Source organism: Anabrus simplex, chromosome 7 (genome assembly GCF_040414725.1).
Source record: "Anabrus simplex isolate iqAnaSimp1 chromosome 7, ASM4041472v1, whole genome shotgun sequence".
NCBI classification, from domain to species: domain Eukaryota; kingdom Metazoa; phylum Arthropoda; class Insecta; order Orthoptera; family Tettigoniidae; genus Anabrus; species Anabrus simplex.
In genome coordinates this window covers 112,629,994-112,643,457 of record NC_090271.1, presented here as the reverse complement: position 1 = coordinate 112,643,457, position 13,464 = coordinate 112,629,994, and the positions used below count along the sequence as shown (strand labels likewise).

General features: G+C 39.9%; 1 protein-coding gene across 2 annotated transcripts in view; it reads right to left on the bottom strand.

Annotated features, from left to right (window-relative positions):
• The window catches only part of LOC136877310 (juvenile hormone esterase), a 129,978-nt gene that overhangs the window by 107,773 nt on the left and 8,741 nt on the right, over positions 1-13,464 (bottom strand). For both annotated transcript variants that reach the window (XM_067151244.2, XM_067151243.2), the window contains exon 2: positions 823-963. In XM_067151244.2, coding sequence (XP_067007345.2) covers positions 823-963 — 141 coding nt within the window. The remainder of the gene's footprint in view (positions 1-822; positions 964-13,464) is intronic.

Below are 13,464 nucleotides of genomic sequence, written 5' to 3'. Positions count from 1 at the left end.
CTAGGCCTTTCCTATCCCATCGTTGCCATAAGACCTATCTGTGTCGGTGCGACGTAAAGCCCCTAGCAAAAAAAAAAGGAGATGGATCGCGTAGCCCTTCTTATTGATAGTTGAAATAATTTACTAAATGAAACATATCATTTTAAGTCAAAAGTAATAGATGTAATAATAATAATAATAATAATAATAATAATAATAATAATAATAATAATAATAATAATAATGTAAAAATAAAACGCTGGCCAATTTCTGAAATAAACATGGGATCTAGTGAAAAGGATATTTGGAATTGGCTTGAATGCGAATGTGATATCATGTTATGGGAAGGTAAGTGTTATGAATAAATTACTGTGACCGGTTTATGCGTAGTAGAGTCATTAAGTTCGTCGACTGGCCGTCTAGTGTCGCTGTGGTGCACTACAACGGAGAGTTTGCACCACAGTTTTTCGCTAGTCCCAGCAAGACGCTGTTGCGTGCATACAGTATAAGCAGAAATACAGTTTCTGCTGTGGGAGGTAATTGAATGTCAGCGGCGGAAACTGAGAATGTCGAAATTTGAGTAACGAGCGAAATTTAAGTTCTGCCAAAAATTAGGAAAATGTCTTAGCGCAACGTTTGAGACGATTTAGTCGAAATCACCAGAATCACCACGACGGGAAAAAGACGCGAATAGGCAGGCCAAAGGACTATGTAATCCTTGAACTGTTAGCGCCAGTCCACGAACATGTTGATTGTCGTACGTACACAGGTGCATACTGTGTTGCCTATACTGTAGGTGCCAGTCCACGAACTTATTGATAGTAGTATGACTGCAGACCTTACCCTTTTGGTGTACACATTGAGGAAGAGGCAGTCTTCTTTCCCAACAACTGCACGTCCACTAATTGATCTAGTTTGTAAACAATCTGCACCCTCATTGTCGGCATCAAGAACTCCATCCCATGGTTCCGGAGGTAAAGGATCCTGGAAAAAAGACAGGGAGTTCCGGTGATGTCAATAAATGAAAATATTGGCGAATCTTACCATAAACACTAGTATTGAGCATTCAACCCTATAAAAACCACATTTTTCCTTACTGTTACACACTAGACAAAATGTTACGGTCTTTTACAACTATATAAATGAAAGCAAGTGTTTTATATATGGCTGGGCTGTGTGGCTCAGACAGAAAAGCGCTGGCAGGCCCTCTGAGCCCATGGAGGCGAGTTGGATACAGCTCAGTCCGATGGCATCTGAAAGTGATAAAATACGTCATCTTCCTGGCGGTAGGTATACAAGCATATTAAAGAACTCCTACGCGGCAAAATTCTGACAAGTCGGATTCTCCGAAAACCATAAGTAGTCACCGGGACGAAAAACCACCAATATTATTTTCATTTACATTCGTTATAGACGTATGCTTTCAGTGTACAGTCCGCAAACCTCTGGAATTAGTTAAGCGCCTCCAAACTCCTCTATTTGTGTATGGTCCCGTTTAGTTCCATACCTCTTATAAATAATTACAGACTGAGTCCACCGATCATTACCTTTGTCTTCCTCTACTTCTCTTGCTCTCCATGGCCGATCCCGTTATTTTACTAGGTAATCTCCTCCATTCACTTCACATGGCCCCACCATCGAAGCCGGTTTATGTGTACAGCTTCAAACTTCGAGTTTATTTACAACTAAGCCATTATATCCTTATTCGTAGTACCATCCTGCCACTGTTCCCACCTATTTTACCAGCAAACATTCCGCTACTTTCATGGTTGTTACTTCCAACTTACGAATTAAATATCCTATGTCCACCCCGCTCCACCCGCTTTCATCATCGTACAGCATAGAACGATGTAAAGGTTGTTTCTTCCAATTATTTATTTATTTATTTATTTAATTATTTAATTATTTATTTATTTAATTATTTATTTATTTATTTATTTATTTATTTATTTATTTATTTATTTATTTATTTATTTATTTATTTATTTATTTATTTATTTATTTATTTATTTATTTATTTATTTATTTATTTATTTATTTATTTATTTATTTTCTTCAGGCTGAATCAATAAATTTCTGTCATTTAGTATTCGTCGTGTCTAGGGTAAGCAGAAATTGTAATAACATTATTTTAATTCCCTGTCTGTCTGTCTTGGGCTAAGGAAGGTCTCAGTTGCAAGTTAGAATAGGCCTATATTATAGTTCTAAATTCAAACTCGAACAATAAATTATAAGTAAGCATGGAACAATGAATTTTGATTAACTCCCTTGATAGAAGTTTCTTTGGAAAAATGATTCTCCATAAAACTCAATCAAAATATAATTTTCAAATACTTTTATTTTCCGAATATTTTGAAGGATCAAGTTGTTTTAGAATTCTTTAGGTTCCCGGAGCTCGCGGTATAGGCGTGACAGACCCGGCCAAGTCTCCCTCTTACTACTGGACGCAGTATCAATCGTACAGTAGTTTTCTTATTTCGTAAAATTCATACTGAGATATTCCTGTAAGACAAGATTTTTTTTTTTTTTTTTTAGAATTTCTTTACGTCGCACCGACACAGATAGGTCTTACGGCGACGATAGGATAGCAGAGGCCTAGGAATGGGAAAGAAGCGACCGTGGCCTTAATTAAGGTACAGCCCCAGCATTTGCCTGGTGTGAAAATGGGAAACCACGGAAAACCATCTTCAGGGCTGCCGACTGTGGAGTTCGAACCCACTATCTCCCGGATGCAAGCTCACAGCTGCGCGCTCCTAAATGCACGGCTAACCCGGCCGGTGACAAGAAAGAAACTGTAAGAACTTCATCAAGAATCAATTTGTGACTTCCGCCTCATAAAGCACGCTTGTGCTGATCATCGTCAACATGCACAGACAGTAAAGAAAGGACGATGAGGCAAAGGCATTATTATTAATGCAACGGGTCATAACGTGAGTTATAAACTTGGTAGGAGTTAGAATTCTAAAAACGTTTCTGGAATGTTATTTCTCGCACAATGTATTAGATCAGATGAAACATAACTGACATTAGCCCATTATTAATGTTATTCTTCAGTTGTTGAAGGTACTGTTGCCAGACATATGTAGTCTATATCTCTATTGATCTGCGTATGTTCCACACATTTGTATTTATACATTATTGCACCATTGGCTTTATGGAAGCAGAAAGGTAATAATACATTCAAAGAAAAGGACAAAACTTGCTTAACTAGGTGAAGTTTATGACTAGCCTCTCAATATTGGCAACACTGATTGATCTTCTTTTGGTTTTGGTTTGGTTTGGTTTGGTTTCCAAGAAAGTTAAAACAGTCAATACTGTTACGAATCAAACACTCTGATTTGTGGATCAAATTTAATGACGGATAACCAATTAGCACACATGCACAAAAAAATTTGAGAATGAATGACGACAGTTCCCTAATTGCTGTCTATATATAAGTCTCTTGTCCTCACAGTAGCAGCAAACCACTGATATTAAATTGGACGGGCGATAATCCTGATTGATAGGCCTCACTTTCACTTCGCTTCGCACGCTCAGTCGCTTCACAGAACAGCTGCACACAGACAGGTTCGAACACACAGCAATCACGACGCACGACGACTGTTCCTTAAAACGACTCCAAATGAGTCGGATGACCCACAGTCAACGTCATTGCTCCACACAGTGAACTACTTAACACTGACAACTAAACAGCTGCCACATGACAGCAACAGCTCAATAGTGCTAACCAGCACTACACTACTCCTCGCAACAACCTTCTGTCAGGAGACTGCACCAGAAGTATTAGTATTGTTGTTTTCTTTGTTGTTGTTGTTGTTGTTGTTATTTATATCCAGTGTTTTGTACGTAACGGTACGCAGTGCCGGCAACTTTTTCTCGAAAGGAAACAAATGAACAGTATATTATTCGGAATTTCCTATCACACGTCTTATGGCATAACATCAACCTTATTTATCCGCTTTTGTTAATTTTATATATACGCTCATCTTCATAAAAACAGAACACCTTGAAAGACTAGAGATAGGAAAGTTCATATTCACAGGACATGTGCATTAGTATGTTCTGAAGGAATAATTAGCATTTGAACCATGTTGGCCCTCAGGTTCAAGGTCCACAACGATATCTCGGCGCACCACCACTGACTGGTAGAATGTGCCTGCGGCTCTCGTTGTCGCTATAAACCGAAGGTAATGGATCATTGTGACTTGAGCAGACGTGCAGGATGCCTCGCAGGTGTATGCGACAACTGTACCGTCAAATGAGTGAGTTTGAAAGAGTGCACATTATTGGCATGAGAGAACGTGATGCATCCAACCGGCAAATCGCTGCTCGTGTTGGACGAAGTGTGTCGGCAATGCAACGGGTGTGTACAGAATGGTTCACGGAAGGCCGTAGAACACGGCGAGATGGGTCTGGTCGCACCACACAGCCACCCCCCGAGAAGATCGACACCTCATCCGAATGGCATTGGAGGACAGATCTGCGTCCTCCTCGGCTCTGGCGCAACCGTGGAACAGTGTAACACATCGTACACTATCAGGAGTGACAGTCCGCCGCCGTTTATTACGGTCTGGGTTACCGGCGTGTCGTCCACTTCTCCGCCTACCTTTGACTAATGTGCATGAACATGCTAGACTGCAATGGTGTATGGAACGACATCACTGGGGACAGAAATGGCAGCAGATAGTGTTTTCGGACACATCCAGGTTAATTTTGCTTGAAAATGATGGCCGCGTTTTGGTTCGCCTCAGACAGGGGGAGAGGCATCACATTCGACTCATTCGACTGCATTCACACAACACATACAGCGCCAACTCAAGGCCCTAGGGTGTGGGGTGCTATTGGATACAACCACAAATCACAATTGGTGCGTGTCCAGGGCACTGCGACCATTTTGACCTACGTGAATGACATCCTGCGACCCGCAGCCATACCCTTTTTACACGACACCCCAGACGCCATCTTTCGGCAGGACATTGCGTGACCACATGTTGCTGCACGAACACGTGCCTTCTTGTTGTCACAGGATGTCAGACTGTTGCCCAGGCCCGCCCTATCACCGAACTTGTCGCCAATCGAAAATGTGCGGGATATGGTGAAACGACGGGTGCGGCGCTGTGACCCAATGCCAGCCACCAAAGATGAATTGTGGAACCAGGTGAATGCAGCATGGATGGCTATACCCCAGGACGCCATTCGCGCTTTATACGCGTCGATGCCATCACGCACGGATCGAGTTATCAGTGCCCATGGAGGACCCAGTGCCTATTAGGCAACAGGACACATGCTGAAACTAAGTGACTGAAATGCTAATCGTTTCTGCATAACATGCTAATTACATGTCCTGTGATTATGAACTTCTTATCTCTAATCTTTCAAGGTGTACTGTTTTTTTATGAAAATGAGTGTATATATAACACGTACAAACACTCGATTGAAGATTCCGTAAACTATCGTTCTAAAATAATAATTCTTGTCCTATTAACCATTTCGTGTCGTCAGCTCGGAGTTAAAGCAAGAGGAGGTAATCTTCGTCCTTCCACATTTTTGGGTACTGGAATACAATAGTGTAGGGGGTTGGTTTTCTCACCCTATAGCAAATAAGCTTATCTCATCAAGGACAGTCTAACGATATACGTATTGAAACTAGTGCCGTTAATACTAACGAACCGGATTTTTTTTAAGATTGAACTGCTTTCGTTGTTTTTAAATAATTTGAAAAGCATAAAATACTTATTTTTGTGCTGCTGAGGCAAGCAAGTTTATAGTCATTTAGAAGGAGCGAGGGGTGGACGTGGATTACAAGTTAGAGAAGTAAAATGAATAAAATAACTAATTATTTTTACCGGTGTGTAATAAAACAAAGAATGATGATTATTTTGAAGAAGGCTATCTTCTGAACCTGAAAATTGCGAATCAAGTGAATTCGAAGAAAACATCGCAAGTGCCGATATATTTACTGTAATTGAAGAGGAGGAGAATTCTGATCTGATCATAATTGTTGAATATTAAGTTTAATTCAGAAAAATTACGTCTTTCAGAGAAACGACTGGCTTCATGTGAAAAATAAAATGCTATGTTTTAAGGTGTACCAAGATTTTAAAAGTTTGAGAACATAAAAACAGTTATAAGTGAATATTTCTTCAGAGTAGACCAGTAGTAAAATCTCGTCGCCATTAGACCTATCTGTGCCAGTGCGACGTAAAAGAGAATTCTAAAAAAAGGTAATGGAAGAGAAGATAACGGTATATCTGGAGATATGAACAAAGTGTGATTTTCAATTTATGAAGAAGTTTGGGTGAGTACCGCCGCCTTTTTTTTCCTTAGAAATAAAAAGACACTGTTTATATCTAATGTTTATTGTAATTATACGGCTATCTAGTTGGTCATTGGCACATGTTCTGGGTTGTTGCACCAATGGTGAAGTACTGAGGAACTTGATTCACCGTGCGGTTACGATCGCATAGCTGTGAGCTCGCATTCAGAAGATAGTGGGTTCGAATCCCACCGTCGGCAGCCTTGAAGATGGTTTTCCATGGTTTCCTATTTTCACACCAGGTAAATGCCCACGGCCACTACCTTCCCAATCGTAAACCTTTCCCGTCCTTGCGTCGCCGAAAACTTTCGATGTGTTAAAGCGACGTTAAAACACCGGAAGAAACCTCACGTCGCCATAAAACAAGATTTTAGATTGCAGAAGAGCTCCTAAAAGAAAAAAAAAACTTTAATGTGCATGAAGAAGTTTACGGTATAGCTTCGACTGGCAGCACACGGCGAATCGACTTGATAGCCCACAGAAATAACAAGGAGCGATTCCTTATCGATCCCACTGTGCGACTCGAGCACCACACAATGCAACCGAAGGAAGTTAAACTCGAGATAAGACAGCATCTATGAGCTGACAATGCCTTTCTACAAGCAGGTGTACCAGCTTGATAATATTAAAGTCACCGGATTGATGGTTGGAGCGTGGTACCATTCCAGATTTCTTTATAAAATTCCGGAAAATGTTTCTGCTGTCTATGAAAAGCGGTGATAAAATTGTCATTGTTGTGGTTCGAGGAACTGTGAAGATTCTCCGATCTCATTTATGTAGACCTGCTTGATTTCAGATATAAACATACCATTTCCCTACCCCCCCCCTTTAAAAATGTATTACTCTGTTCGTTTGGCAACCAGTTCATGTGACAAGTTGTAGACTCAACAATAGATTATTTCAATAAAATATAATACAATACAATAGTAGCAGATATAATGTCATACATGCGCAAAATAAAATCGCTTTTGATTATCAAAACGTTTTAAACAGATCTTCGGGGAGGCACCGAACCACAGAAGGATACCATATCAAACCATTTGTATTATCTCAAGCCTTTTCTTTTCAAGTTTTACTCAGGCTTTTCATTCTGCTGAAACTAATTAAAGTATCATGCCTGAAAACGGAACAACTTAATAAAAATGTTAATTTTAAATAATTAAAATTATAATTCTGTTACCGTATGTTTTTTCTTTTGCAGACACAGTCAAACTTCGATATCTCGAACCTCCATTACTCGAACTTTCAGTATCTCGAAGTCAATTAAATTTCCCAGCCGTTTGTTCCATTATTCACGTGTATTATTTCTCTATTACTCAAAATTGTCACACGAATTTCTCGATTTCTCGAAGCAGACATTTCCTCCCTTGAAGAAAAAGATACTCTGTGACTCGAATTTTGTGCAACATTAAGTGTGCAATAAGGCATTTGTGGTTTGTGAGGAACAGTTAAAAAGTAAAGAAAGGTTTACAGTGATGCTGGGAGCTAATATGACGGGAACCGCAAAACTCAAACTTCTGATGATCGAAGCCTAGCTGTTTCTCGGGTGTGAATGAATTACTGGTCACGTACGAAAGCAACCCCCGAAGAGGATGACAAGCAGCTACATTTACGATTCCCGGCTGCGTGGTATTGGCGAGAAGGAAGAAAGGTTAACGGCAATAAACAGAAGAGACTAACAGGTTTTTTTCAAAAGTGTTTATGGAGGTATGTTTCTTCTTTCACGACTGTAGGTACTTTATCTTGTCTTCTAAAATATGGGTTATAATTAAAGCTATGCCATAAAATAGTTTGTTTGTATATTTTCAAATACTGTTAAAAATAATGTATTCAGTATAAGCCCGTATGATTCAATTATGTGCTATACTTGCTCAAAAACGTATCCTCTATGTCTCGAAATTTCGATAACTCTAAATAAAATTTAGCTCTCGAGGTTATTCGAGATATCGAGGTTCCAGTGTAGTTTACAAATTTTATTACTCAAAATTAGTTTCGGCAAACTGAAGAACCTAACAGTTAAAAAATACCAAACCATACCATACTGATTGTTTGTATTATAGGATAATTGCGACCGAAGAAGGTCTAGTTATATTAGGGCGATAAAAATCCCATTCGCTCCTTAGTCTATAAGAAAAAAAATATCGAACTATTCAGACAACTGTTCGATTAGGTCCAGAATTCAACATTAGGTCGTTACTTTCCCTTCAAATTTCTACTTTGCTCAGTGGATGGGACAAAAAAAGAGACATTCCTCCATCATGTCTCACCATATTCTATATCAGGGCCTCCCAAACGCTCAAAATCTCTCGCGTGCAAACCGAGGCGCAGAGGTTCTTTGCACACTGCATCGATCGGACTCACCTCGGTTCAGACCAGCGTTTTGTCTCGGAGTGACTCGACTAAGTTTGGCTCTACTCTGCTCGGATGTAGAGCATTGCTGAGCAAGTGATGAAGGGAAGACAGGTGGAGCGAGCGAGACAGGCGTAGGGTAAGAGAGAGAGCGCGCTATTGCTTAATGTCGAGGAGTGGGGGCTCTGTACTCTTGTCAATCCAGTGAAGTCTTCTTTTGCACTTTGCGCCGCACAATGCACCGGTGCATGCACCCTGAGAGGCCACGTTCTATATGAATGCAAGCAAAGAAGCATATCAGTCGCTGTTGGTGCTGAAATGAGGACTTATATCGCATTCCATAGACTCGCTGCTTTCCTTACAAAATATGGCGAGCCAATTTAGTAAATAGTTACGAAACGATAAGTAATTTTGAGTTTAATAATAATAATAATAATAATAATAATAATAATAATAATAATAATAATAATGAAGAAACCTACAACCTGTTTTCCAGTCAATGACCGGGTCAGGGATGAGATGAATGAAGCCCCCAACTTGCGGCGAGGATAGGAATTGTGCCGGCTGCCGAGGCCTGTCGCACTCTTCTGGGGCAATGATTAATGACTGACAGATGAAATGAAATGATAGTGGAGCGTGTTTCTGGAATGAAAGATGACAGGGAAAACCGGAATACCCGGAGAAAAACCTGTCCCGCCTCCACTTTGTCCAGCACAAGTCTCACATGGAGTGACCGGGATTTGAACCACGGTATCCAGCGGTGAGAGGCCGGCGCACTGCCACCTGAGCCATGGAGGCTACAATAATAATAATAATAATAATAATAATAATAATAATAATAATAATAATAATAATAATAATCGTGTGGTCTCAACTACAGAGTTGCAGGCAGTCCGAAGTGGAGCCATCTAGATGGCTTGCCCACAAATTTCGGCATTCTAATTGTGCTGTTATCTAACCACGAAATCGCAATCGAAATAACTTCTTCGGAGTGACGAAGTTAGGGCGCCTAGCTCTCAACGTACGGATACTACGGCTGAGATAATTTTGCCAGGTTACACAGTGTGTCAACAACAATGATATGGAGTGCCGAGATTTTGCCCGTCCTGCAAACATCTACTAACTTAGCTGGATTCGAACCCGTGAACGTGAGATCATGTACAGGCACTCTACCCTTGATCCACCGAAGCAGTCAGGTATGCCGGATACAATAATAATTACGGCAAACTGGATTTCCAACGAGCATTATCAGCCAGTTTGGTATCGTAGGAGGCAAAATTGCCCACAGTGGCGAAATGTGTCTGTTTACCTAACCCACTGACCTACATCCCGCTTGCACAATGGACAGTTGCATAGGTTATGTGTCAAAATATTTATAAACAACACTCGTGACCTTTTAACATGTGTTTCATTACTTCTGTAAGAAACGCTCCATGGACAGAAATAATTATAACAGGGAGTTTATGAAAGTGCCAAAAATTTACTGCCCCTGTCACTGAACTTCACAAACTGTAATTTATTATTATAACATGGTGTGCGATGTATCCAGGTCACAAAATGTCAGTTGACTACGTATTGCATGCTTCTCTTTACTGTTAACATTGGAGCTACGCGAAAATTATCAAACGATATCCTCCGATTTTCTGTAATCCGTTGATACAGTAATTGACATCATAAACTGAGCAAGATGGCTACGCGGTTCGGGACATGAATTCGTATCCCACCGTTGGCAGCCATGAAGAAAATTTTCGTGCTTTTCCATTTTCACAACATGGAAATGCTGGGGCTGTATCTTAATTAAGGCCACGGCCGCTTCGTTCCAACTACCAGCCCTTTCCTATCTCATCGTCGCCATAAGGCCTATCTGTGTCGTTACGACGTAAAGCAAGTTATATAAAATCTAGCAAATGTGCCCGTGCTTCGCTACGGTATTATACATTGTATACGGATATCGAAGTAAATTACTGTACATGCAGTGAATAAGATTTTTTAAATAGCATGTCTCTTAGCGTTTTCCGAGAAACAGCATAGGGAGGTCCACATACGTTGTTTCCAATGTAAAGTGCGAGTAGCGGAGTTGCGATAATGGCAGGTCCACCTGCCTACTGCCATTCACAATCAAGTTGGGAATTTTCGTTATAATGGCAGGACCAATTGCCTACTGCGCGGTCACAATCAATTTGGGGAATATTCGTTACAATGGCACGCCCCATTTCCTACTTTCAGACATATTACAGTTGAGGAAATTTTATTATAATGGCTGGCACCTTCCCTACTGCCAGTCAAAATTGATTTGTGCTGTTATCATTATAATGACAGGCCCCTTTTCTTAATGTCAGTCAGATTACTGCCAGTCACACCGAGTTGGTGAGTTTCCGTTGTAATAGCAGGCCACTATGCCTAACGTCAGTCACATTTTTGGTGCGAATTTTTTTTTAATAATGGCGGGCACCATTGCCTACTGGGGTAAAGGAGTTTTGAAAAAAATGAATGCTCCCTTGACTTCTGCCAGTCAAACCGAGAAGGAAATTATTCATTTTAATGGTACACGGGAGTTGAAGGATCCCATTTCTACTGCTAGTCAAAGTCGACGTGGGGAGTACTAATTACAATAGCAGACTCATCCTTTCTAGATCGCTACAAATCAACTTCAATGAATAAATATTGATCGACATATAGAACTATATGCACGTTTACAATATTGCAGACCTTTGTTTATAGATTATCTGTTCCTAAACGGTACACCATATCGACAAACGGATTGTACGAAAACACGCCCCGTTTAGCGGTATAAATGGCTGGTCCTGTGATATTTTCTAGTATCTCTACTATTTATGGGTAGGATTGAGTTAGAAACGTTGAATAGGGTGAAGTTAGGGTAAGGTTTCCCCACAGTGCATTACTTTTCGGATACTTATGTGACAGCTACAAACATAGAAAAGACTCACATATGGCTACTGGGTGGGCCAATGTTCCTAGAGAATTTGATGATCCTATCCTTCCTATAAATGATTCAAACTATAAATCATACGTGTAAAAAGTGCACCATTTACGTGCAATCGATAGAGACAAATCTGACGTATAAGAGATAGATACGACAAAACGTCATAGGACCAAAGTTGTAGATCACTCCAAATTGAACCGAGATTGTGTCATCCGTTTTGTGATACGACTTACCGTTTAGCCACCGAATAACTCGAAAGGAAGGTCTGCGCCGTCATTAAAATTGCCTCCATATTTCGATATTTTTCGGGGGTAAAAATTGAAAAATTAAACACATCGTAATTTTTCCGTCAGTCACAGGGTAAAATCTATAATTTTGCCTAACTTCAATTTTCTACCTCGTCTGGCAGATTTTGCCGCCATTTTGATTTGGGGGTTTCAGGAACTTGGGACTTTCAGGAGACTTATAAGCCCATGAAACCTCGTTTTGGATAAATATATCCGACCTCGTTCTTATGCTAAGCCCCAACTGTGAAACTCACAGCGTGACCCCCTCAGGGTATTTTGAGAATTTTTGATCTTTCTAGGGATCCTGCAGTCATCAGCTTCTCTGGTATAAAGTTTCTAAGTTGCCTGGAAATACCTCATTAATTCGCGTCTATTTTCATTTTATATCTTCATTTATATAATGTACAGTATATTATAGATAGCTTCAAACTTACTTCAATTTATTAATATAGATTATATTTCACCCCCTTCCCTAGGGGATTTAGGGGAGTCTTGCCCCCACAGTATTTTTTCCAGATAGGTAATATTTGTACCCCAAAGGGGGCCGAACTTGTACTTTAAAAATATCTGCATTTCCCCTTTTCATATCAGTGACCCCAAAAAGCACGGATACGACACTATTTTCGATTATTTTTTATATATCACTCACCCCTCGCTCTCCACCCCAAAGGGGGCTGAAGTTTGACTTTAACAAAATCCGGAGTGTCACTATTCATTTCAGCGACCCTGAAAAAAATGGATTCGATACTCTATATTCGATTATTTTTATACGAAACCCCCCTGACCTCTCTCCCCTAAAGGTGCTAGGAATGGCTTACCCCCATAGTGCTCGTCTCCAGATAGTAAGTCATACTCATAAGTGTACCAAGTTTGATGGAAATTTCTCCAGTGGTTTAGAAGGTGTCCTTTACACACCCCCACACATACATCCATTTTTTACATATAGGCCTAGTAAGACAGCACTAAAATATACCGTAACATAGAATTTGCATTTCCAAATGTGCAGACATTAATACAAATATGGAATATCTCAACATCAGTCCTAATGAACGCACTTCTAACACTGTAGAACTTGCATTATTCACAATTTAGAACAAATGTTGATGCTTGTTTCCTTGTTGTTTAAATTGATCTAACATCTAGGCCATCAGCCCAACAAGTAATGTTAGAAAGCATTTCATGTAACTTTTAAAACTAAGAAGTGCCACGAATATGTAATTTTCGCCCTATTTCCATGTTTTAAAACTTGTGATGGCATTTGGTATGTAGAATGAACAATATTTATTTTAATATTTCAGAATTTGTTGCCTTCTTTGTTTCCATTCAGATGAATGGTCTTTAACCCACAGATCGGAAAAATAAATTGTACAATAACGATGAGGGAAATGTATCTTTCAATATTATTGCTTCAGTAACAGTACTTTTGTTCAACAAGGAGGGAAACTGACAACACCATGCTTTGGAAAATGTTACAATTTTTATCGTTTTAAAATTACAGCTAATAATGTAGCTGTCCTCCAAAATTGTGGAATGGACCCATTTTTTGACTATCTTGTCCCTCATTCCTTCCTTCAACAGTTGGTCACCTT